Genomic DNA, 24,861 nt, shown 5'->3' with positions numbered 1-24,861 from the left:
CTTAAAACTCTAGTGCAACATTTTTCTTATAAAACTTTTCTACTAAAACTAAAAATGTTTTAAATGTAGGACTTTTACTGCGATACTTTTACTAAAATTAAGTATATGGATAATTCCACTGTTTATAGTTTGATCTATGGTAGAGCAGTTTGCGGTAAAGTATTCACTTCATGACTGTACATTGTGTGTTTATATTTATCAACGAAATCCCAGAAAAAAAGAGAAACAAAGCAGCGTCCCATTTAAAATATTTTATTGATAAACATACACTTGCTATAAAAGACGATGAGCTCTATTCCTCTGAGTGATGACGACACGTGTCATGTGTCCGGATGGAGGCAATAACACAGAGCAGAGTTCAGCTCAGACTCTGGGGCAACAACACTTGTGATCGAGGCAAACGAGGAGAGATTTTCAGGACACGATGAACTGATATAATATCTGGGAAGCAGCAAATAACTATGTCATTGGTTTAGCTCATGGGAAAGAGAGGAAGAGAACAGGAAGTGATTTGGAGTGGCTGATCCATTTAACTGTTTTTGCTGGTATGGAACTGTGCTTCAAGTCAAATCACATATTGCATACACATACATGCGCACACACTCATAACACACACACACACATAATGCCAAGACCCAGATGTCTGTGTGAGTGTGAAATCCACCTAAACATAAAGTACACCTGCCCTCGCATTCATCACATAAGGCACTGATTTGGATTCAGTCAGTCTATGAGAATAAACAACGGCTAAAACATCTTAAAGGAAAAATACTTAAAATCCAAAGAACAAGAATTATTATTACTATATATGATGCATTGTCATTCCTGTAACATTAATCGAAAAAGAACAAAAACCCTCGTGTAAGTCAGCCAGAGACGCAAAACTTAGAAAAAATTAGGATGTACATCGTAAAAGAGGAAAGTTAAAGTTCAACTGTTGAGACGACAACAACCTACGTCAAACTCACACTTATCCATATGAGCAGTACTCACAATAACTTATATATGTTCTTCTTTCATGCAAAACCGTAAACACAAAAGCCAAAATGGATGACAAAGTATGACGAGTAAGGCATTAAAATGGTCAAGCTACTTCAGGTTATCCAACCCGAACACACGAGTCACATGATCAGTGCAGAAGCAGGGGACAGTAACTGTGTTAGAAGACAGTAGTGTTTAGTTTGTAGTGTCACATGTTCATGTGCTTATGACAAATCAGGTTCTTATTTTAGTGTCTTGACTGTGCAAAGGCCTTAACACACTGATTTCTGATTTATTATGTCCATGCTACACAGAATAAAAGGAAGTTGTATACATGTGAACAGTTAGAAGCACAGACGGTTCTGTATGTGCATGAGATGTTGTTTCATTTAATCCACATGTCAGTTCTGCTCTCATCCATAAAGCTGTTTGTGCATTTTAGGGGGAAAAAAAAGGATGATTCCAAAGTTCCAAAGAGATTCCAAGCGTGTTCCAGTGATGAGTTTCCTTCTCCGTCCAATCACAGACTGCGATGGAGACGCTGGGGTTCCAGTTTTAATGCAGCTCATCATAGTGTAGTGGGCTGTCCTCTGCCTACACATAAACACACACACACACACAAACACACATTTATCTCTCTTTCACATATCGAGATGTCAAAGAGGTTTTGTATTGTTCTGTAAATATTTAGAGCTGCAAATCTCTACAAATAAAGATTTCTGCAGGGTTCACAGTGTTGAAATCATGCTCTTAAAGAAATTTGTAATCCCACATATTACGTGTATATGAGTATCATCAGTTGTGCTGTCATGTTAATTGAAAGTATAAAAACCAGAAAGTTAACCAGACTACCTTTAAACACATTATTACAATTTGTGTACAGACTATGTGCAATTTCTATATAAAAAATCTAATATAAGAGAGAATGGGATGTGTGGTTTATCAGCTGCTGCACAGAAACAAATAGGGCTACAAACCCGTATCTATCACCAATGTGTAGCTGAGATCCGGTGGATTCAGTGGAGAATTAACAGTACATTTGTATATGAGGTTTTAAGAACTTTGTCCAAACGAACATGACAGATTTGGTGCAGAATGTTACGGGACTCTTGCTCTGCTGAGTGTCATTCTAGTTATTAGTATATGAATGTTAGATGAGACACGTGTGTGCCCCTTTGTGTCATTTTTCTCACCTCGAGTTGCCATGTAGCACTCGTGACAGCTCAGCTGTCCGTTTCGAATCCTCACGTCAGTCCCTGTAGAGGCGTCACCCAGCTGCCCATCACACACTCCACACTGAGGAGACATACACCTCATCATTTAAAGAAATGTTTTAAACAAACCTTCATGTGGATAAATATGTCTTATAAGGAGGATTATCAAACATGGTGTCTATTTACTCTTGTGGTACTGTATATCATCTTGTCTCATGTATGTGAACCACGTTTGAGACAATTGTAATGTAGCTGACGTAAAGAATGACATTTCCTAATTAGTGTGAATGTGTGTATTAGATTATCACCATACCTTAAAACACTGTATGTGGAAAAACAGTGCGAGTGTGTCGATGATCATAGCAGCTCCTTTTCCCAGAGGCTGAGAACAACCAGAGCAAAGTCTCTTCCCACTAACACACCTACACACACAGCAGCATAAAAAATGAGTTGAGATACGAATCCAAATTCACATCATTTAAGCCTCAAAGTCAATCACCCAAGTTTTTATTTGATGTGCTATTCTATTTGTGCTCATGTGTTATATTACCTGGTGGGTGAAGGTGGCTGTGGCAGTGATGATGAAGAGGAGGAAGACTGCTGCTGTTTGCCTGTTACAACGTCATGTGATCCAGACCTGTGTTCAAACAACAAGAACCATGATGGAGACACTACACACATATTCACAACATCTGTAACACGTTTCAGTAAACATACACACGAAGAAGAGATGAAATAATCTATTTTTAAGGTTTGTTCTGCTCAAAGTATTGAAAATATGAGAAATAAGAAAAACAGCGAGAGCCAACAACAAAAAAACACATCTCACACTCACAATACACACGAGGCATCTTGGCATACCTTTTAACAGCATGTGTCTGGTTTAGCTGGGGGTTGCGGTCTAAAGAGGCCGTCTTCCACAGCTCCTGTTTCTTTGAGGGTTCACCATCACTCACAGAATCTAGAAAAACACATCACGAAATAAACCTTCACCACAGAAACTCTGAGGAAAACATGGAACAGTGCACCAACAGTTTCTTTGTGAATCTCACCCTGGAAAAAATGCAGCTTCGATGAGTGCTGATCCTCGTTCCCCGCGGAGATTCTTTGGCCGTTTTGCTGCAGAGGAACATTAGTGCTCTCCGATTTGTTGTTTTGCGGCGCTGCTGAAGTCGTCTCTGTCTTGACAAGCTGCTGGTTCAATGAGCCAGTGGGATTGAGGGGCGTTACAGTCTCCTCCAGGATCCGTCTCTCCTGAAACAAGTGCGGAGAAGATAAACACACAAAGAGGAATATATAAGATACACAATACCACGAAGTATTGTACTTCATCTTCATCGTGTCAGGCTGCGTGTTTGCACCTCTTCATTGTGTTTTCGCTCCTCCTCCTCCACCTCTATCTGTGCTTTTTCCCACTCCTTCTTCAGCTTCTCCTGTTCTCTCTGGTATTGCTCCTGTAGAGAAATGATCCATGTGTTAAATATATGCACAAAAACACACATACTACTAACACATGTAGAGATATATATACACTAACATCCAGAAGAGGCTGTGTCCTCTGTTTTGTAAACATCCACGGAGCCATGCACATACACACAATTCCACCAGTGTACCTGTAGGAGGCGCTCCTGCTCCTCTTGCCACATTTCCAGGCGTTTACGCTCCTCATTGGGGTCCCAGACCCAGTGATTAACACGTTTAGCCAAGTTCAACATGGGGGTCTCAATCTACCCAGACCCGACCAACAAGGAAAAACACACACATACAGAACACACACACACACACACATACAGGAAATGCGAACGGACCGAAAGGAAAGAAAGAGAGGAAAGGTGAGAGGACAAGTCTGACTACAGTGACTACAGGAGACAAAGGGTCAGGACAGGGTCAAATTTAAGAATGAAAGAGAAACAGAAAAAAAAACAAGCTGGAACAAGCCAGCGATACTCACAGTCACACTGCTCTCCTCCAGTCCCTCTGTGGAGAGACACACAAAATAATATTAAACACCAAAATACGGTGCAGACGTCTGCAGGGAAAACTCTGCTGTAAACAATACTTCTCAGAAATCTAAAGTATAAGTAATAGCTGGGTGAACAGAGAGGTGATCTGGGGTGAAGCTGCTTTACCTGTGACGGTGGGAGAATATTCCTGCAAACTGTTGGCTGATGAAGATAGCTGTTCCTTTTTTTCCTGCACCGGTGATGCAAACAACCCAGTAGTTCCATTGACCTGAAAGATGAACATTAAACAAAAGTGAAAACCTGATGACTACGTGTTCATCCTGCTTCTATTTGTGTATTTTCTAAAATATCCAATGTACCATCATTTTGCTTTTGGATGTTGTAGCCAGTTCATTGAAAATTGCATCGTAGATAAATATCACAAAACACTTTCAAAACAAGATTTTTCATTCTGTTGTGTGTTTTTTCTTCACCCTCCGGGCACTCGCTTGTTTCAGTTCATGTAAATGCAATATTAAAATCAACCTGAAGAGACTTGCTTTACATAGAACACCCGTCACAGTGAACAACTGAGGTGTTTCACTTCAGGCTGTTTTGTGTAGTAATTTCTACAAACAGATATTATTTAGTTACCAAATGCACTGCAGCGTTCTTTTGTTACCTCTGCCAAGGAGCTTTTGTTTTCACTCCTGTCCATGATTTGCTTGTTTTTGGATGACAAAAAAACTACTGAGCAAAATTCCACAAAATGTTGGTGGAAGGATGAGACAAGGGCAAAGAAAGAACCCAGTCAATTTTGACACTAATTGATTTGTCATTTTCCGATTTCCCTGAGAATAATTCATGGATCTTGATGAAAACAGTTTGGGGACTGAAGTGTGTCTAATTAGTGATATTCCAGTTTGGTATTTTACCATGTAAAAAAACACAGTTGACCAAGATGCAACTGTGTAATTTCCATGTATGCTTGTGTTTAGTGTTTGCAGTACTTCTGTTATTATGTCTTTTATTGTCTTGTGCAATGTGTTTGTCTAAAAATCCCAGATGCATTTATTATTTTTAAAAGTATAATACCCACGAGGGCAAATTTCCCACATGGGCAATTAAGAGCTATTGTTATTGTCTCCTTACATTCAATTTGTATTATCACTTAGTAGAAATGTAAATTAAGAATTATTTTGAGTGTAGTGTTCAGCTGCTGAAGAGGACACATTCAATGCAGGAAGCAACTAAACTCACAACATCCCTTTAATAACGTCCATGTTCGTGCACGTTCGACCTGCAGGGTTTAAATTTCCTCCAGCACAGAGCATGAACAGAAAGAATCGACAGCTCTCAGGTGTCAGAGGTTTCAGTAAACACTTGAGGGCTCCAGGATGGAAAATTCATGAAAACAATTCCCACTCCCATGAGTATTTTCCACACAGACAGTAAACACACTGTGATGGATTATCTCTCTTAAACTAGACAGTAGTTTGTGGGTTAAAACACAAGAAGCGCAGATGTCCTTTAACGTGTCACCTGTTTTATTACCTGTCCATTACTTTGCTCTGGGTTGAGCGGCTCCACCAGCGTCTGCGTCAGCTCTGTGACAATCGTTGTTGTGATGATGCAGTTTCGGCCTCCAATCAGGGAGCTGATGGCGGAGCCTGAAGATGTGGTCGGCCTCTCTGTCTGAGGAGGCGGTGGTGGTGGCTGCTCTGTTGTCTCCTGATTTTTCGCTGGCGTCTCCTCAGCCGGAACGTCTTTCTCTGTCTGTTTGGAGCTGACGACTTCAATCTCCTGTGGTGAGTGCTGAGGGGAGGGAGGGGAGGCAGGAGTGGATGAATCCTCTGTCGCCTCTCCATTCATGCGCACCAACCCGTCCATCTGATTAGGACAAAGACACAAAGGTCAGATTGCAAGGACATTTTGATCATGGAAACCTTAATATTCTGGGAGATCCACAGAAACTCATAGATTCTGATTTATAGTGTCTCTGTGCACTTTCAAGATAATTTAAACATATATAATGATCATAACTTATCTTAACTTACTAAATAAGTGGATATTTATTAGTTAAGTCTGCTTCTGTAGAAACAGAAGACAAAAATACACAGGAGACAAAGATCTGGGAACTAATATCCAAATATATAAGTCAACATATAGTTATGAGGCTTCCAGACATATTATTCAACACATCTTCCAACCAGAGAAATAAAAATGGCATCTATGTCACTGGGAACGAGGTCAAGGGCAGGAGAAGAAGTATCAGATGATGCTGACTGGAATGACTGACATGGGGTCCTCACCTTGACCGGTTTGTGTCCAGACGGCGAGCTCCTGGGCTGGCAGTAGGGCTTGGCGACCAGGAGGGGCAAAGGTCTGGAGGGAACAGATGGAGGGGAGGGGAGTGTGTGTGCCGGCTGTTTGGTGTGAGGCTGTGCTTGAGCGATTTGAGGCGCCGTGTGCTTGGTCTGAGGCCTCACATCGACTGTAATCGGCTCTTTCTGATGTGCGGTTGCAGTCTCTGTTGGTTTGGATCGAGGTTCGTTCAGTTCTAACATCTGCGAAGGTTTATTTTTTGAATTTGGGACAGTGGTGGGGGGACTGGTGGGTGAAGGGGGACTGGTGGGGACAGACACTGACGTCTCTTGTTGGGCAGTTGTATCCATCTCTATCTCTTCAGGTTTCATTTCTCTTGGTTCTGTTACAGCAGCAGGTTCTGGTTTGTGCAAAGGTTCTGATATTTCAGAGTCTTCTTCAACAGCTGAGGAAGTTTTATTCTCTTTGTCCACCTGAGTGGAGTCTAATTTAGGTTTTGAGGTGGATCTGGGCAGTTTCAGGCTGTCCAGTGTTGCATCACTGATGGTGAAGCGAAGAGCGTAGCGCTGTAAAACTATGGCTGCCTCCTCTGGAGTCGCTGCGTTCCTATAGGCCTCACACAACTCTAACTCTCTGCGCTCCCTGGAAAGGAGATGAAGGCAGGTACACATTAGAAACTTTTCATTTTGTTGTGTTTTTGACATCGTAGGATTGAGGTTTAAAAAGTGCGACAGTATCATCCTTACTTCTCCTCCACGATCTCCTTGTACGTCTTTATGCTTTTCCTCTTGTTGCCGTCACCTCCCTGCTCCTTCATGCTCTTCTCCATCCTCTTCCTCTCCTCCTCTTTCTTGATCAGCTCCTGTGACGCGCTGCGACGGCGATTCTTCCAGCGAGCCAGGTCCTGTCACAGGTTCACAGTGTCAGACAAATGCAGGAGATTATCTACTATTGAAATGGATGCAGCTATCTTTTTTCTATTATACTGTCATAACATTCTTACATTATGCCAGTGGTCCTCCTCCTCCTGAAAGCTGTTGTACTGTTCATGCATGCGCTCGTGTCGGGATTGGCTCAGCGGAGGTAAATATCCCACCTCCTCCTCGTTGAGCATGTCACCCAAGCTCACACTCCTACACGGGAAAGAAACAGATAATCTTGTACAAATCCCTTCATCACTTGACCCAACATGATGAAATATAAATAAAACACATTCGATGATTAAAAAAAAAAAAAGCAGCAGAGGAAAAGTAAATCTGACATGGACACACAATCAGATGGTCAGGTGGTAATTAAAACCTTTATGAACACACAGCACAACGTACACGACTGATAAAAGTCCATCAAACATACAAACTACGTTATTGTTCTTTATGTTCTGTTCTGTAAGTGCTGGACTGATATTAGTTGCGTACGTCGTCCCCAAATCTGCACAAATTAACGAAAATATGTCGCTGGTCCAAAGCAATTAAACAAGCGGCCTAGCAAATGAATAAACCAATCAAATTCAATCTAATATAAGTGTTAATTGAGAAGTTTAAATTAGGATTTTACATCTTTAAACAATTTAAATAAACAAGCAAAATAAATTCATAACACAATTCAGTGGTGGAAAGTAACTGAGTACATTTACTGTAATCCATGTGCAGGATATACAGTATCTCACATACAGCCCCTTCGGAGGATTTCATGAGAATACCCAGAGTTCAGTGCATGTCTGAAAGCAGCTGTCGTGTGTATACGTTTGTTATATTACTACTTTCACATAAGATGTACGTCTTCCACCACTGAGAGAATTACAGTCAAAATGCAACTTAAAAGAAAATATAACGATATAAAGCTGGATGTAAGTAATAAGTTATTGTGCTGTACATTAAATATATTTTTGGACTGTAATCTAGCGTGCACAGCGTGAGTATGTTGTCATCATGCAGAAACACGTCCAGGTTCGCACTGAAAGACTTACTCTGTGTCCTCAGACATAAAAGCAACTCGCCGGCTCATCCTAAAACAATAACAGAATGAAAATGAATGATAGGAAAGAGCAGGGGAGGGGGGAGGAGTGTGTGGTGTTATGCTACAGTCACATCTCATATAGGAAGAAGACAGCAAAAAAACTTCTTGTTCATTTCCATTTAAAGATCGAGTAAATAAGTGAAATAAAGACTGGGTTAATGGAAATCTGAAAATGGAAGTGAAGACATGTTCAAAAAGCTTCGACGGGCATCTCACATAATGGGAGGTAGATCATCGTCCTCCATCCAGAACGGTTTCTTTCGTGGTTGCTCATTCTCATCCCTTTTTCTCTCTTCCACCTTTTCCTCAGGTTTTTTCTCCACACTTTGCTTGTCTAACTCCACTGGACAGATCAGTGCAGCAGCAGCAGCAGCAGCAGCAGCAGCAGGACTGGGTGGAGGGGTGAGTGATGGAGAAGAGAGGGGCTCAGTCAAATCTGAGACAGAGGTGTTGGGGACTGTCATGTCTCTCTCTTGCTTTCCATCCTCCTCCTCCCGCTCCATCAGCGTGGTATACTTGGGGCCAGTTGGGGGTGCAGGGGGGGGTGCCTGAGGTTCGGCTGCTACGATAGCGATGCTGCTAAAATCCAGTAACAAGGCCAAGATTACCAAGAGACACGGCTTAAAGGGCAAATCAAGACAGAATCACAGACGAAAGAAGATTGACACTGTCCTCAATTATGTTTTATGACAAATACATAAATAATTTGAACTATCAGGCCAAATTAAATTCTAGTTACTAAAAAAATAGCAATAAAAACTATCAACAGCACAGATCCATAATTTCCTTTGGAGTTTCTTGTATATAAATTACTATGTAATCTGATAATAATAATAAACAAGAATTAATTAAGGTGATTCTCTCTCCAAAATATATCAGGTAATTATCTTGTAAAAACCGACCTGGTTAAGGTCATTTGTGGAGAGAAGTGCAGTTTTCTTCCCTCAGTGATTCAGCAATGATTTACACTTAAGACACAGACGACGGCCGATTATTCCAAACTCAACTGTACGAGTCCAAACTGAGCACAAGCTGAGCCGAGCCATGTGAGAAGCAGAGCTGCGAGAACAACCGACCGTGGTGACAAATCAAATCAATCAGTCCTTTGATACACAGATAATACAAATGAAACCCCATCACACACATGCAGCTGCAGACACTCACACATGCTGGAACCAGAACAACTACACCGTCAAGTCAGAGTCAAGCAAACCCTCCACAGGGACGTATTAATGTCAGTAGCACAGTTCATCAATCTTACAAACATGATTAAACCTTTATCTCTATCAATAAAAATGTTTTGTTAATTTCTGCAGTTACACCACCACCACAACCTCGTCATCGTTCAGACGCAGCAAATACCTTTCACTAGTCATCTTGTCAGCGTGCTTAGGTCTGCTGCGTAGCGGCTTCATTGCCGACACAGGGCTGATGTTAAATTTGACTGATCCAGGTACGGGCAGGAACTGGTTAAAGAACTGATTAGTCTTGGGTGCAGGTGGTTTTTGGTAAGATCCCGTCCTCCGTGCCATCATGTCGTCCTTCTCCAGGTCGGGCAAGGGCTCGTTTTCATCATACTCGTCCTCATCCTCATCATATTCCCGTTCGCTGTGAGGCGTCAATCGCACCGCCATCGTGTCAGGCTGTGGTTGAGGTGTTTCCATGTGAACTCTGGGTTGTTGTTGTTGTTGTTGTTGTTGTTGTTGTTGTTGTTGCTCCACTCTGTGAGAGAAACTCTTATGATTGAAATAACTAAACATCAAGTTGGAGAATCTCTTTGAGGATGCAAACCACACCAAGCTTGTTAGTGCCCTCTGCACACTGTTAGACACAGTCCCACACAAATCTCAGCCCACCTGACGCCCAGTTTCTTGTTTCTCTCTATCTGCACTTCCTTCTTGTTACGCGGAGCAGCATCAGGAGTGTCCTCCTCCGGTGTGCAGCGCTTGGAGCCGGGCAGAGGCAGGAAGCGGTTGTAAGTCCCTGTGACCATGCTTTGTTTATGGAAAACTCCTGCTCTCCTTGCCATCATGTCGTCTTTCTGAAGATCTGGGATCCTCTCCTGCTTCTCCTCATCCTCCTCGTCCTCCTCCTCTGCTCTCCGTTCGTACTGAGCCAGACGAGCATCCAGCTCAGCGGGAGTCGCAGCAAACTCAGCGGTCCAGGGTGGGAGATCAGCAGAAGGAGGTGTGGTTTGACTGATGTCGGCTCCATCAACCTGGCTGTGAGAGCATTACATAAACTTCCAATGCAGCAAGAGATATGGATAATCTATGCTCATACTTGCAATCATAGCCTTCAGGTCCATGCATGTTCAAGCAGAAAAGCAGAATAATCACTCGGAGTTCAGAACACAAACTGTACCTTCAATCAGATGTGAAAAAAAACCCATTAAACATGCAAAAACAATGCAAATGTTCCACAGAACCAGAAAAGTCTGGGATGAGATGTTTGGCCACATCAGACACTTTGACCATCAGAGTCTTGTGACAACCTCCATCCACAAAGTGCAGTGATTTCTTAAAAATACTAAAAAACACGTTTCAAAGATTCACTGTTTTGTTTCTCACATACACAAGCAGCGTGTGCGGTGAAAGGCAACGCGGCATGCTCCTGAAACTAGTGTGGAAAAAGAACATTAGAAAATAGAATAGAAATATTTAAAAATATGAAAAATGTTCATGTCACAATTTTAAGGTAAAGTTCGTACATGCTCAAAAGCAAATCTAATAAAAGTTTTTTGGGGGAGGAAAAACATTTAAATACATAAATTAGAGAACTTGTCAATGCTGTCACTTTATTCTAGCGCTGTTTATTGCCTCACTATTTAGAATTTTTTGAATATACACTTGTATTAAATTTTTTAGCAAATATCACTGTGTTTACTTAATTTGAGCTTTTACTGTCAATTCCATGTTCTTTTACTTTATAGTTTTGATGTGTGTGTGTTACCAATAATGCATCCGGTGGCTTTCTTTTGGCAAAAAATCAGTGTATTTGTACAGTGACGGTAAAGATCTCTGGAAATGCTATGAAACGATATCAGAGCCAAACTCATAACGTGACTGGACCATAAGTGACCAAACTGCAGAAAAGAAACACGGACAATTCTGAGGTAGTTTCTACATTATGTCTCTTTCACTACATTCCTCCAGCAGAGAGCAACTGAAAAGTTTTACTCGCAAAATGTCTGACTGAGTCCACAACATGGTGTGTGTGTGTGTGTGTGTGTGTGTGTGTGTGTGTGTGTGTGTGTGTGTGTGTGTGTGTGTGTGTGTGTGTGTATACCTTTGTTTCTTACTAAACTACAAGCAAATCAGTTGAGTGCAGTGAAGTTCATCCAAACTACCTTATTTACTCATTCAAATATGCTTGATTTATGTGACGTATCAAAATGACGTTGGCAAGCATTTTCATTAAACCGATTAAAAAGCAATGCAGCAGAAAACAACCTCTTTATTCCTCAATGCAGTCAATTATAGTGCAAGTGACCTGGATTCAAGCCTCTGCGGTCTTAGCTGTTTCGTATTTGGCCTCGTCCATACCTGCGTTCCCGCTCTGAAAGCTGGGAGCCGCGGCCAATGGTAGGCATGGCTACCGTTGCCTTGGAAAGGAGTCGTCTTAGCAACTCCGTCTCCTCCCCTTCATTTGTTGTGACTGTGTCTATTGGCTGCTCGATCTCAGTCACGCCCCCAAAGGTCACAACTTTGCTGTGACCTCGTCCAGCCTTTGCTGATCCGCTGAGAGGACTTCCATAACTTTTCTCCAGGCAAGACTGGCACACAGGTGCCGCGCTAGCCTCACTGCAGATGTAACAACCTCACAAATGAAGACACACACAAGTACGCACACAGACACACAACAACAGCCAGGAAAAGAGCAGGGGGAAAAGAAATCATGAGCAACAGGAGACAAAGGATGAGACTGTGAAGACAAAGGAAGGATGAGGTGGAAATGATGAATCAGGCAGGAAGCGTGGATGGACAGAAGAGGGGAATAACATGGAGATGTGAACTTAAATCACTTCATCACACGTGCACGTTCACATGTACTATCTACTCTAGGTGGCCACATTTTCCCGTTAACTGCTGCTGCTCCTCTGGGAACACAAACAATTCTTTATCCTATCTAATGACATCAGCACAGGGAGAAATACAAAGACGTAGCAGTGCTCACAGCCAACAGTCGCCTCTTTTCTATTCAGCCTCACACACACTCACACACACACCGTCTCATACACACAAGCCAATTCCTTCTCTGTTTCAATGGCCGTCAAAGAAGACTGAAGAGGCCTGAAGTCCACAATAATGAGGAGAATAAACAAGCAGATGAGGACATGGGGAGACGAGGAGAGCAGGGAGACTCAGTCTGGGCAGATGAAAGAAAACTCTTACAGCAGGTTACAAGAGATGTAGGAATGAAGAGAGATGAAACTGACAGAATATCGAGGAGACGACAGATTTTTTTAATATGCATTTCTGATTTAGTTTCTAACAATAAAAGACTGTACGAGGAGGAAATCAAGTAAACTACAGTGTATTTATGTTGAAGGCTTCTCGTGAGCCTCTAAGACGTTATTGTGCATCTTTGAAGAAGTATAATTCAAATAGGTTTCAACAAGTTAAATTGACACTTTAAGACTTTTTTACGACCAAAAATTAAAAAAATAGAAGACCTATGTCGACTGCGACAGATATGAAGGAATATCAGAGTCCCACTTAAACTCCCACACAAATGGAGATAATTAAAGTAGCCTCATAGAGGGTAACCCTCGAAATGCCACGTTATCTCACGAACTACAGGCAGAGACAGTAGATATCGGTCAGGCTCTAACAGACACACACACACACACACACACACGACACACTACACACAACACTTGACATATAGCAGCATGTCAGGGCTTTGTACTGCACGTTTGCTGAGTGTGTGTTGGGCACCTGGGTTCAGTCATCTTGAGTTTCTCCCACTTCTTCATGTCTGCCTGGCTCATAGAGGCAGAAACAAAACTCATTGGGCCATCCCTCTGAGGGAGGGTCCTACTCTGAGCCCGCCTAAGAGCCAGGTCGTCCTTCCGCTTGTTAGGGATCGCTTTAACCCTCCCCTCTTCCTCTTCATCCTCCTCTTCCTCACGACGAGGGGCAGAGTTTAGGAAGGGGTTGTCTTTGCGTGTAATGATGTCAGGAAGCGCTTCCTTCTCACTGTCCAATCACACAAGGCCAGCATGGTGGCATCACACAGTCACACATCAAAGTGGAGCAAACACATCAAACCACAAGTGGCCACAACACCCAAAGGAAAGAAAAGAGCAGGAAATGGAAAATAATATTTAGCAGAAATGGAAGAAAAAAGGCAAATTTAAACAAACACACACAGCCAACCTGATCTCTTTCTCCTGCAGTGTTTGCTGTGAGGCCCGTCGAATCCCCTCCCAGCGCTCTCGGTCTTTGTTGCTACATACAGGCGGGGGGACAAACTGGTGCACCTTGGGAGCAACGGCACCGCGATGAGCTCGTCTGGATGCCAGGTCATCTCTTCGAACATCTGGGACTTTTTGTGCCTCTGCCTCCTCCTCTGCATCAGAGGAGGAATCCCAGGCAGATTTCTGAGATGTCAAAAAGTCGTTATCCCGACGAAGGATGATGCTAGGGGACGGTGACCTCACTTCCTTTTCCTCCACTGTGGGAGGGCTGGAGTTGGGGATAGGATGACGTAGCATGGTCATTTTAATAGAAGATTAAAAATCCATCCTTCCACACGGTGAGCAAAGATAGTGACGTGCAAAATTCAGACTCAGCGTGTGCCCACACAAAATGCTGATTAGTTTTTGGTAAAATGTGCGTTGACACACCAACCCCACAGCACTCGCTCAATCAGGGAGCAGCTCCTGTCCACTGACACCTCACATCTACCTCTCCCATGTGCCTCTAATCTCTCTCATAACACAGAGCCGTTAGTTTTCAGTCGCTCCACAAATCAGTATGCTATCATACAGAACTCATTAAGCAGCCAGGCTCCTGAAACCAGACACAGCACCAGTGTCAGATCAAACCACAGACAAATTCACCATCACAACTTCTTGTTAGTGAACATGAGTGACATCACTGAGCCACAACGACAGCAGCAGTTCTGGCGTCCGTGCTCGCTGACCTGCAGTAGCGAACAGCAGCCGGCAGAACTTTAATTCCCGCCTTCTGCAACTTCTGCAGCCTCCTCTGCTCCAAGACCTCCTGCGCCACCTTCTCCTCTTCCTGTTTTAGATTCTCCCCATTGTTCTCGAGGGCCCAAGTAACGGTCTTGGGATTTTTTTGGTGCAGTCCAGTTCTTTTGCTGGACTGCTCCAGAGTGGCTCCAAACTGACTGGAGAACAGTGTGTGACGGCAGGGAAAGGTTAGGTGAAGGGAAAGATAATGAAGGTTTGTGTGCCTGTGTTTTTCTGCTCAGTTATTTCGTATCTACTTTTTCTTTTACGTGTCATTTACATTAGAATTATCGATGCAATGAACGTGTCCGCCGTTTACCTCCGCTGCTCTCCATCCTCCGTGTGTGGTTTTCGCCGCGGAGCTGGGATGTAGGAGCTGGCGTTGGTTCGGTTGGGAAGAAACTGGTTGAAAGGGATGGAGCTCCTTGACTCCCCGCTGGCAGTCCGCCTGGCCAACATGTCATCCTTCCGCACATCTGGCCTCCTGCTGGGGGCGTCGGCATCTGAATCGCTGCCTCGCCCTGGGTAACAATGAGAGATGAAGCGTAAAGGAAAAAAGAGCGAGTAACGTTAGAACGTATGTCAGGACTTTGAGGAGCTACAATTAATTTCTCATTGCATAATAACCTTTGTGAACACAAAACAGTTGTAAAGACGATGTTGTTCTATATCTTTTCCATCAAAAGCTCATAGAAGAAAAAATGAATTTTGAATTAATTTAATCAATTAATAACTTGCATAACAAAGCAAGAGTGCCTTCGTGCATGAACATATATATAATATATATGGTCAGAAAGACATTTAACAATCTTTGCTTGTCGACCTAATCAAATCAATCACCAAACTATACGACAATCTGCAGTCGATCCCCTGTCCATCCTTCTTACTGGGTAATAAATAACAGGACTGTTTCTGTGACCGCCAGGAAATAAAACAAATTAGTCCATTCCCCGGCCGATAACAGTGTTTTTCTTGTCACCCTCCTGCACACACACATTGTACTGTCAACAAAAACAACACAAACAGGATGGCTGTGTTACCCCCTTCAGACACTCAGTGACACACACACACACACACACACACAGTCTGACATATGACAGGCAGGATGTTGACCTCAGTTTGCATTTCCCAGGTCCAAATCTGTGGTGATTGCTACTTAGACCAACAGCTGCTACATCTGGGGCACACACACACACACACACACACACACACACACACATTCAGCTGTTGTCATAGCCAGCCTGACTCCCCATACCACACCAAGGTTAGATTTCAACATGTTAGAGAACAGTAGTCAGACTATTTATGTATGAGTGGCTTTGTATTTCTGCTTTAAGGGAATAGCTCCACATTTTGGGGACGTTACATGTCTTAGCTGTCTGTTTGAGAGTTTTATAAGAAGACCGAAACCACTCTCATGCCTGTGTGTGAAGGAGGTGGTTAGCTTGGCTTTGAATGCAGGGAAAAAGTTTGCTGGGCTTTCTCCAAAGGCCAAAAACATTTGTCCTACTTTAGGGACGTTTATAGGAACCAACCATCAGTGTTGCCTCGGTTCACTACATCAGGAGAAGGACTGTGCTGTGAGCGGGAGCCAAAGGAGTCCAGACTATCCAAGACAAAAGAAAGCAGACCAGAACACATTACAGTTTCACAAAATATATTGACACATGGGACATTTTTATTGGACTTCTCATGTCATGTCTCGTGTGTGTGTGTGTGTGTGTGTGTGTGTGTGTGTGTGTGTGTGCTGACAGATGTCTCTCACCTGTCGAGGGAGTTGTCGCGCGTGTGTCGTGGTGGAGAGAGAGAATCACTCCTCTCAGAGTCCCAGCAGTCGTAGCCGCTGTCTCTAACACTGCGCTTCTGTGGACTGTCGCCTCCTTCGTCACTCTCCTACAAACACACACAAACACAACTGGCTTTATGTTGTTTCGCCATAATCAGCAGCCATAGAACACATCTGCTCATAGTTTAAATAACACTGACACAAGTTTAACAACAGGACTCGATCAGAACCTAGTGTATAGCTGGAACATGTGGTCAATGTGTTAAATTGAGGATGCAATTGAAAACCTATTCTGGAACCATATCACACCAATTATTGTGTCGTATTTGCACTTTGCTTTCACCATTATCTGTTTGCTATGCAGCACTAACACGTGCAAATCACAAAATCTTTATTCAATCTAACAGCAAGTTTGTGAATTTGTGTCATGTGACTATTTCGGCCCAATCATGACTGAGAGATCATGCCTGCAGATAAAGTTTGTAATAAGCTTTCTCTGTGTTACAAAAACAAAAATGTGTTGTCTCCTTTCTCCTGCATCCAAACAAAGACAGGAAATGGACAAATCCCTCCCCCGCACCTCCTCCATGTTCTTATCAGTCATTCTGTCTGCCTCCTACCTCCTCCTCCCTTCACTCACCATCTTCATTTGAGCAAGAAGCCCTTCAAACTCCTTGAGGTTAAGAGTAGGCCCACTGTAGGAGGCACAGCCGCTGGCAGCCTTCCCCAGCCAAAACACTGTGTTCAGCACCTGCGAGACAGAGATGTAGAGTTGGAGCATTTTATAAATGCTACACACACAACGATTGAAGGTAATGCATGAACAAGAGCCAGAACTCACATTTTTTAGTTTTCGGTTGCAGTCAGAGTCCCTGGTGAGAGAAAAGTGTTACTGCTGTGTGATACTACATTAAAACGGACATGTACAGGAACAGAACGCACAAACACTCCACTATTTACTTAAGGTTCGCCCGCATAGACGTGTCCTGCAGGTCCCCAGGGTCAAACAGCTGGGAGCCCTTTAGGCCCAGCTCCTCACAGCCCCGCAGGAAGACTGACAGGTTGTCCTAGAGGAAACAGCAGGGGACAACAGACAGTCAGAGTTAATCACTTGACGAACACTGAGCTTTACTAGGCTGAACGTGACACTGCGCAGAGTGTCCTCTTACCAGGCCGGCGATGGGGGTGGGCAGTCTGTTGATCTTCTTGACCAGCCCTGGTTTGATTGCACTCAGCAGCCTGTGTGGGTGGAGAGGGGGAGAAGCAGAGATTTAGTGAGTCTCTGGGGAGTTTACGTATGTTGTTGCTACTTCGGACTTCAAAAAGGGAAGTGGAGTGATGTCAAAGGCTTACTCGCATAACAGGATGCCGTTCTCCAGTGCACTGCGGAAGACCTTGTCTCCAAAGCTCTTCCCTGTAACAGCCTTGGGAAGGGGGACAGGAAGAGACAGGTGTTAAAGAGGTGGACTGGATCCTGCGCTACAGCCAATGATTATTTTGATATTAATTGAATATCGATTGCCTTCATTTGTTTTCTGAACATTCATAAACTCAATAAAATATCACAAATCATGGGAAAATGTCTAATGTTTTAATCATAGCCCAGAGAACAAAGACATTTGGTTTGGAATTATAGAAAGCATTTGATAAATGCGATTAATTTTCTGTTGGCTGAGCAGATTGAGACTGTCCATCCATCATTTATGAATACTGCTTATCCTGTAAGGACCACAGGGGGGTGGGGGCTTGAGTCAATTCCAGCTGACATTGGGCAAGAGGCAGGATTCATCCTGTGCAGGTCACCAACATAAAGAGACAGAAGGCCATTCATGCTCTCATGCACAACAACATTTTTAGCTTCCAATCAACCAATCCCCCAATCTGCATGTGTTTGGACTGTGGGAGGAAGCCAGAGCACCAATGGATTTGAACCAAGGACCTTCTTGCTGTGAGGCCAACCACTGAACCACCCTGCCACCCCAGATTGAGACCCATACATGACACTTACATCTCCAGGAGTCCGGTGAAAAACATGCAGATCATTGTATTCCTATTTCATTTATTTGTTACTCATGGATTTGACACTAAAAATATCATTAAAAAGTAAAGACATATACGATAAGTCCCACTATGTCACCAACAGATATTGATCTTACTGGAAATTTGTGTATTAATAAAACTGAACAAACTACTTTCCCTGAAGTCCACAATCTTCTATAGAAATGCTTGAGGCAAAAACTAAAAGCAATATCCTCTATTTCTGGCCAAGCTGCTCAATTTATCATGAAAAATATTAAAACAAAGTAGGATTGAACAAGCACTCTAAAAATGTCACTCACACAATCATGGACCTTTTGATGACACTTGTTTTTTATCATTAGTTGTGAATATTAGTTGCAGCTCTAATATGATCACAGTCATTTCTGTTGACAAATATTTTATTCTTCAGTCCTGTGATTGTGTCTCACCGTGTTCCTGACAGAGGAACCTGCTGCTGCACCCTTCCCCCAACATTTAGTAGAAACCATATCAGTGTGATGCCAGGCCAATGACACAGCTCCCTGTCCTCATTTCATTTTTCCTAAATGCGCCCACATGCACGTCCCTGATTTAGATGCATTGAGTCACGGACTGAAAAAGCTGCAGTGATAACCTCAATCCTCTGACTTGGACTCTGGTTTGTCGTCTATCCTGTCTACTAGAACAGTGGCCCTCTCACCCTCACTGCTTTCTGAAACTGTTCTGTAACCAGCAGCCAAAGATGAATGGAAAAGAAGGGAGGTCCGACTGATGCTGACGCTGACATCTAATCCAGATTAGCACAGATTACAGTCAGCACCGAAACTGTTAACAGCAGGCGCGCGCACTCTCTCCATCTCTACTGCTCCCTCGTCTACACGCTTCTACAAACACACACACGTCAACCTCAGCCAGTGATATTTTTCATGTGCAAATGCTCACAAACACTTAATAATCTGAAAGTTTAAATACATTAAAAGCATTTACGGTGAAGAATATCTGAGTCCTCTTTCTTCATCTATTTCTGTTCGCTCTAAATTATTTAGGATTTAAATCTTAACTTGGTACAATATGTACACACAGACACACACACAAACAGTGCATCTGCAGCTATGAAAATAGTCCATTGTTTTTCATTATATAAGTGATGACCAGATGTTTCCCATTGGCATCCCCTAACTTCTTCTTGTCTTTCATCATTCTACTATCTAACACACACACACATGCTGGCACTGGTCATGTTTGTTAAGGTTCGAATCCAGGCCTCTGAAACATTTACACCATGGTCATGCATTATTCACAAAGCAAGGAGAGCATGTACTGTACTGAGGGGGAGCAGGACTACAGTGTTTTTGTTTTGTGTAAGTAGCATGTGTGGAGGAGGTCAGACAATCAGTGGGTGGAGGTGGCTGACTACTGGTTATGTGTTAAATGCTGAAACTAAAAATGCAACAATTAGACGGTGACTGATGTGAGTATACACCGGTATACACAGCTAATTAGAGGAACAGGGACTGCCACGCCATTGGTGTGCCTTGGAAAATAAAAGAAGGACAGAGTGTGTGCATGTGTGTAAAATGAGCATTCATGTCTGCCGCAAAAAGTCAAGCCAAAGACCCTGGGGGCATTTCAGCGCCAGCGATGGTAATTCGACCCTCTCTCACTCCCTCACGGAGAACTTCTCTGCTCTGTGTGGATGAATGGCAGCAGCAGCTACAATTTAAACCCTGAGGAGGGAGTGTGTGTGTGTGTGTGGGGGGAGAGGCAGAAGTAGGCCAAAGTGCCCTTTGCTTTTATTTTAACGAGCGCAAAAGATGGAAAGAATGAGAGTGTGCAGAGGAAAAGACAGTGATGGAGTATATTGGTAACACAGTGGTGTTATTTCTGGTACTAAGCACATAATGCACTGAAAGGACAAAAGCCAGGATTTTGCAGTCTCAGACAAAGTGCTGACTCTGAGGAGAGTGTTTGGGTGCATCGTACTGCAATTTACTAAAATTGTTGTTTATCTCCAGTATGGGACAGTCCACTCTACTTTGTGCTCCTCATGTAATCCCAATTCTTTTGAGTCACAGAGCATTTGTTTAAGTTTGAAGTTTGAAAAACCCAGGGAACCATATTGAAGAAATTGTGAAAGTGATATTTTGCACATTTTATCGATTTAACACAAAGATTTTAATTGAGAAAATAATCTACAGATCAATCGATGAAAGGACTCAAACTGAGGCTGTAGAGCTTGAATGAGGCTGAACCTTGTGCTTCCACTAATGCCAGTCCTAAATTGAAATGCATTATCCTGCGGTAAGAGATGGAGATGAAGAGCATTAACCCTCATTTTAAAGTTATAATTTTGCAGAGTAATATCATGTGGAGTTATGTGAAGAAGAAAAGACAACAAAGAAAAAAGAGAACAGAACAAGTGAGAGAGAATGGCATAAAGTCATAATCCAGATGCAATGTAGATTTTACGATGAGTTGAATCTGGATCAGAGTAATTAACCAAAGTAAATCAACATCAGCCAGCACCAGACCCTTCAGCTGCTTATAGTTATAGTTGCTTATAGTCTGTCCAATACAAGGAACAGTTGTATTTGTTGTATTTTTATTTTCACAATGTAATGTACTTGGCATAATCACAACATGATATTTTAGTATTTTTTCATCAGTTAAATCACAAAAATGGAAAAATACTTTATGATAGAATGTTATTTTCATACATTTACACAAACACTACATATACAAATGTAGTCAGAGTGCTTTTTTTATCTTAGGGACATTAGGCAAGCAGTGTTCTTAACTAGGATTCAAACCATGAATGTTAGAGTAATTAAAATCTGTTCATCCATCCATTCATCCATCCGTTCATCCATCCATTATCTATACCACTTATCCTTTGAGGGTCATGGGGGAGGGCTGAAGCCAGCTGAACATAGGACGAGAGGTGGGGGTACATCCTGGACAGGTCGCCAGGTCCAGCGAGAGACAAACAACCGCTCACTCTCACAGTCACACCTACGAACTCAGTATAAACAGTATATATTGTTATAATGCTTAATATTACACTTTTCGTTTTCTTTGTGGCGAATTCTAACTGTGACTTTGCAAAAACTTCGGATGTCACTGAGGCATGAAAGACATCTTGGCAAACAGCGAGTCTATGTCATCATTATTTCACATTCTTTCATAAAGCTTTCGATGTGCGGAAAGTCCATGAATCCGAGCTCTCACACACTCTCTCTCACGTGCAGACACAGCTGGCTGTCTGAGACCACTGGAGTTAATCTGCCCAGGACAGCTGTGACATCTGGCGACACACACTCAAGCTCAGTCACACAGGTTATTTATTCCCTGTGTGTCTGACCCTAACCCTGGCTGCGTTCTGTTTGTCGGTGACAGCAGAGGTTTACTGCCACTAAAGTTAACTGTGTTTTTCTTCTGATCCCGTCAACTCTAACCAGCTCAATGTCACATCCAACTGGTAGAGAGCACCTTGACCATCTAATCCAGTTTCATCTATAAACAGACAGAAAGCTCTCGTCTGTGCCAGCTTCATTTCCTGCCCGGGGTCATGTGGTGATGATAAATAGCCTACTTCTCTACTGCCCCCCCCAGAGACAGTGACACCCGAGAGCCTGCCAATGTTGTGTTCCCATGGTGACCGATGTCACCCAACTGGGGTGTGTCCGAGGAGTGTGTGAGCGGCAGAATGCATAGCTGATCGACGTGAGTGTGTGTGGCTGCATACGTTTTGCATACCCTTACACACACACAGGCTGAAAATGTTGCATGGAGCACAGGGCGGCATGGTTAACCCTGAATCATGCCCACCTGTGAGCACGTATAAATACACCACTAGAAATAGAGTCGGCCTGACCAGTACTGAAAATAACTGGAGCATTAGGCAGGAAGACGACAAACACAGAGCAGAGACGACACAGGAGGAGAGATTAAGACTTAGAGGCCAGTATTAACCTCCTACTCTGTTTGTGCTCACACACTGGTGCTTTTTAAGTGCTGCCTTTAAAGTACAGTAATTTTTCAGGTAAATAAAGATATGTTGACTCGAAACTCTACCAATTCATAAATATGGTTTACTGACATATATTCACATCATTTTTAAATACAATATCAATATAAATTTGCACTGTATTCAGAAGAAGTTAATTTTGTTATACTGCTTTCTCTTGTACAATGACAATAAAGGCTTTCGATTCTATTCTTTTCTATTGTGCTGAGGTCAACAGGTCAAGGTTACGGCTCCAACAGTTACAATACATTGATGAGTCAGTTGTCGGTTATCTGTTTTGATAATATCGATAAAAATAATACAAACTCGATAAAGCTCACATGCATTCTCACTAAACCCTCAACACTTCCAATGCACATTGAGCTGCAACTGCACAATGAAGAAAAACAATCAGACTGTTTGAGAGCTTTGGGGCTAACCAGATTAATTCATGTGCCAGAGTCAGACGGCCTGTCTGATTCGTTAGTCTATGAATTCTATGATCCCTGCTGCCTGCAGACTTTTAGAGACTCACTGCTGCAGTTCAGTGAAGTTACATAACTTTTGGAGCAGTCAGTTTTAATTTTAATTTAGCTAAATTGTTTTGTCATCTAAAATTCATGTGGGGATCAATTTAGTGCAGATCCAAGACCTTTTTCTTCCGCTCACCTTAACAGTGCCAGATGGGGCGTTATGCAACAGTTCCACCATTTTCTCATGAAATAATTAATGGGATCTTAATGAAAAAATTTTGGCACATTTAGGGAACTGATACTGATGAGTGTCCTCTACTGTGACTGCCATTCAAGTTTCATAAGTCATCAGCATCATGTAGCTAGGGGCTATAATGGTGAATTTTGTTTTACTCACACTTGATAATGTTACTTTAGTGTGCACAACAAGACATACTAGAAAAATCTAAATACCAAGGGAGAATAATGTTCCAACATCCCAGCAGTAGTACTTTCTCCATCATACATCACTCATACGCTGTCAGCAGAGCTGTCAGGGGCAATGTGGGGTTCAGTATCTTTCCTGAGGACTCTGCGGGAAAGGGAAAGACAGTGATCAAACTGCCAAACCTGTGGTTAGCGGATGACACGCTCTACCTCCTGAGTCACAACTCTCCCCAAATACAATATAGAATATAACCCAGCTTTGATTCTGCTCAGGTTAAAGGTCCATCTACAGTGGACGTTCCAAGTGGCTTAATAGACGGATCTGTTGTGGTGATTTGTAAAATAAATCAGTATCTATATCCTCTTGTGTAAATCCAGCGATAAACTGGCTAAAACCAAAGCTTGTACAGGCGTCCAAAAACCTATACTTCCCCGGGCTGATATCGTAGTTGGCAGGTAGTTGAGGCAAACTGGGCCATGGTGGAGGAGAAAATAGGTCACACTAACGCAGATCTACAGGCAAATCGTGATTCACCACTCAGGCTCCCACACACAGATGAGTTTTTTTCAGCCCCATGGTGGTGGAGGGGCCGATGCAGAGGACCACCATCATAATCCCATCCCATCCACTGTTGCTACAGTAACCTACAACATCCTAACCCCGGTTTCATAACCATGGCAACCGGAATCCCCTCGCGTCCGAACACGGAGGGGGCGTTCCCCCCGTGGATACGAATCAAACCGAAAATGCACGAAGACTTTGTTGTGTTTGTGTTAAAGTCCCTCACATCGTTAGTCAGGGCGGCACGGGGGAAACTTCTCCCTGTAACACGCAGTCCCCCTGAACAGGTGAGGGATGCACCGGTGGAGCTGTGCGGGTGTGCAGCGGTATTTATATCCCGGCCGGGTGTGAGTGAGCGCCCCGGTGCGACCCGCTCCTGCCCCCCGCTGTGTTGTCCGACCAGGCCTCGCTAACTTCACTCACCTCGATCCATTTCTGCGCCTCCTGACACGCGGGCTCTGGTTCGGGAAGGTTCGGCTCCTCCGAAGGGTTCGGGGCGTCTGCTGCTGCTCCTGCGGGGGTCGCCATCTCTAAGCAGGCCGTTCAAAAAAGCACCAGAGTCGGCGGTGGAAGCTCCCCTCGGACGTGTGGTGGTGGCTGTGGTGGTCCCCCTCCCCCGGGCTCTGACAGTCCGTTATCCGCTTTTCTACCGTCAACAACTCTCTCGACCGCTTCGTCCTCCGCGGGTCCCGCCGCTCCGATGCCGAGATGTGAGCAAACTGCAGCAGCTAACCCGACGCTGCAACGCAAACCTGCCGCTAAAAATAACCCGAGTTCCTGCGCGGCCACCGCCGAACTGCGTGAGTCTGACGCCGCCGCCGCGAGTCCGCTTGTCCTCATGCACACAACCTCCTGCCGCGCGTTTCAGGGCACGTGAACGCGCAGGCAGGAATCTATGCGGGGGGGAG

At 43.4% G+C, this 24,861-nt stretch overlaps 1 protein-coding gene across 5 annotated transcripts; it reads right to left on the bottom strand.

Annotated features, from left to right (window-relative positions):
• Positions 1-236: 236 nt before the first annotated feature.
• LOC109638328 (LIM and calponin homology domains-containing protein 1-like) lies at positions 237-24,622 on the bottom strand. 5 transcript variants are annotated; one of them, XM_020101254.2, is made up of 31 exons: positions 24,377-24,622; positions 17,821-17,891; positions 17,637-17,706; positions 17,428-17,534; positions 17,309-17,339; positions 17,108-17,218; positions 16,447-16,574; positions 16,217-16,287; positions 15,001-15,202; positions 14,630-14,839; positions 13,861-14,169; positions 13,420-13,680; positions 12,025-12,282; positions 10,336-10,701; positions 9,842-10,201; positions 8,696-9,058; positions 8,430-8,468; positions 7,467-7,596; positions 7,210-7,367; positions 6,451-7,105; positions 5,693-6,028; positions 4,325-4,427; positions 4,147-4,172; positions 3,809-3,922; positions 3,557-3,649; positions 3,248-3,449; positions 3,057-3,156; positions 2,746-2,832; positions 2,509-2,617; positions 2,175-2,277; positions 237-1,575 (listed from the first exon to the last, which is right to left on the bottom strand). In XM_020101254.2, exons 1-31 carry the CDS (start codon positions 24,479-24,481, stop codon positions 1,550-1,552), a joined length of 5,304 nt encoding a protein of 1,767 aa, XP_019956813.2. In that variant the 5' UTR covers positions 24,482-24,622; the 3' UTR covers positions 237-1,549. The 5 variants fall into 5 exon arrangements, with proteins under 5 accessions (XP_019956813.2, XP_019956814.2, XP_019956815.2 ...); XM_020101255.2 differs by having other exon boundaries at positions 8,696-9,055; XM_020101256.2 differs by lacking the exon at positions 3,809-3,922.
• Positions 24,623-24,861: the final 239 nt, after the last annotated feature.

This window comes from Paralichthys olivaceus, chromosome 8 (genome assembly GCF_024713975.1).
Source record: "Paralichthys olivaceus isolate ysfri-2021 chromosome 8, ASM2471397v2, whole genome shotgun sequence".
Classification (NCBI taxonomy): domain Eukaryota; kingdom Metazoa; phylum Chordata; class Actinopteri; order Pleuronectiformes; family Paralichthyidae; genus Paralichthys; species Paralichthys olivaceus.
The sequence above is the reverse complement of the archived record's forward strand: the minus strand, read 5'-3'. Positions and strand labels throughout refer to the sequence as shown.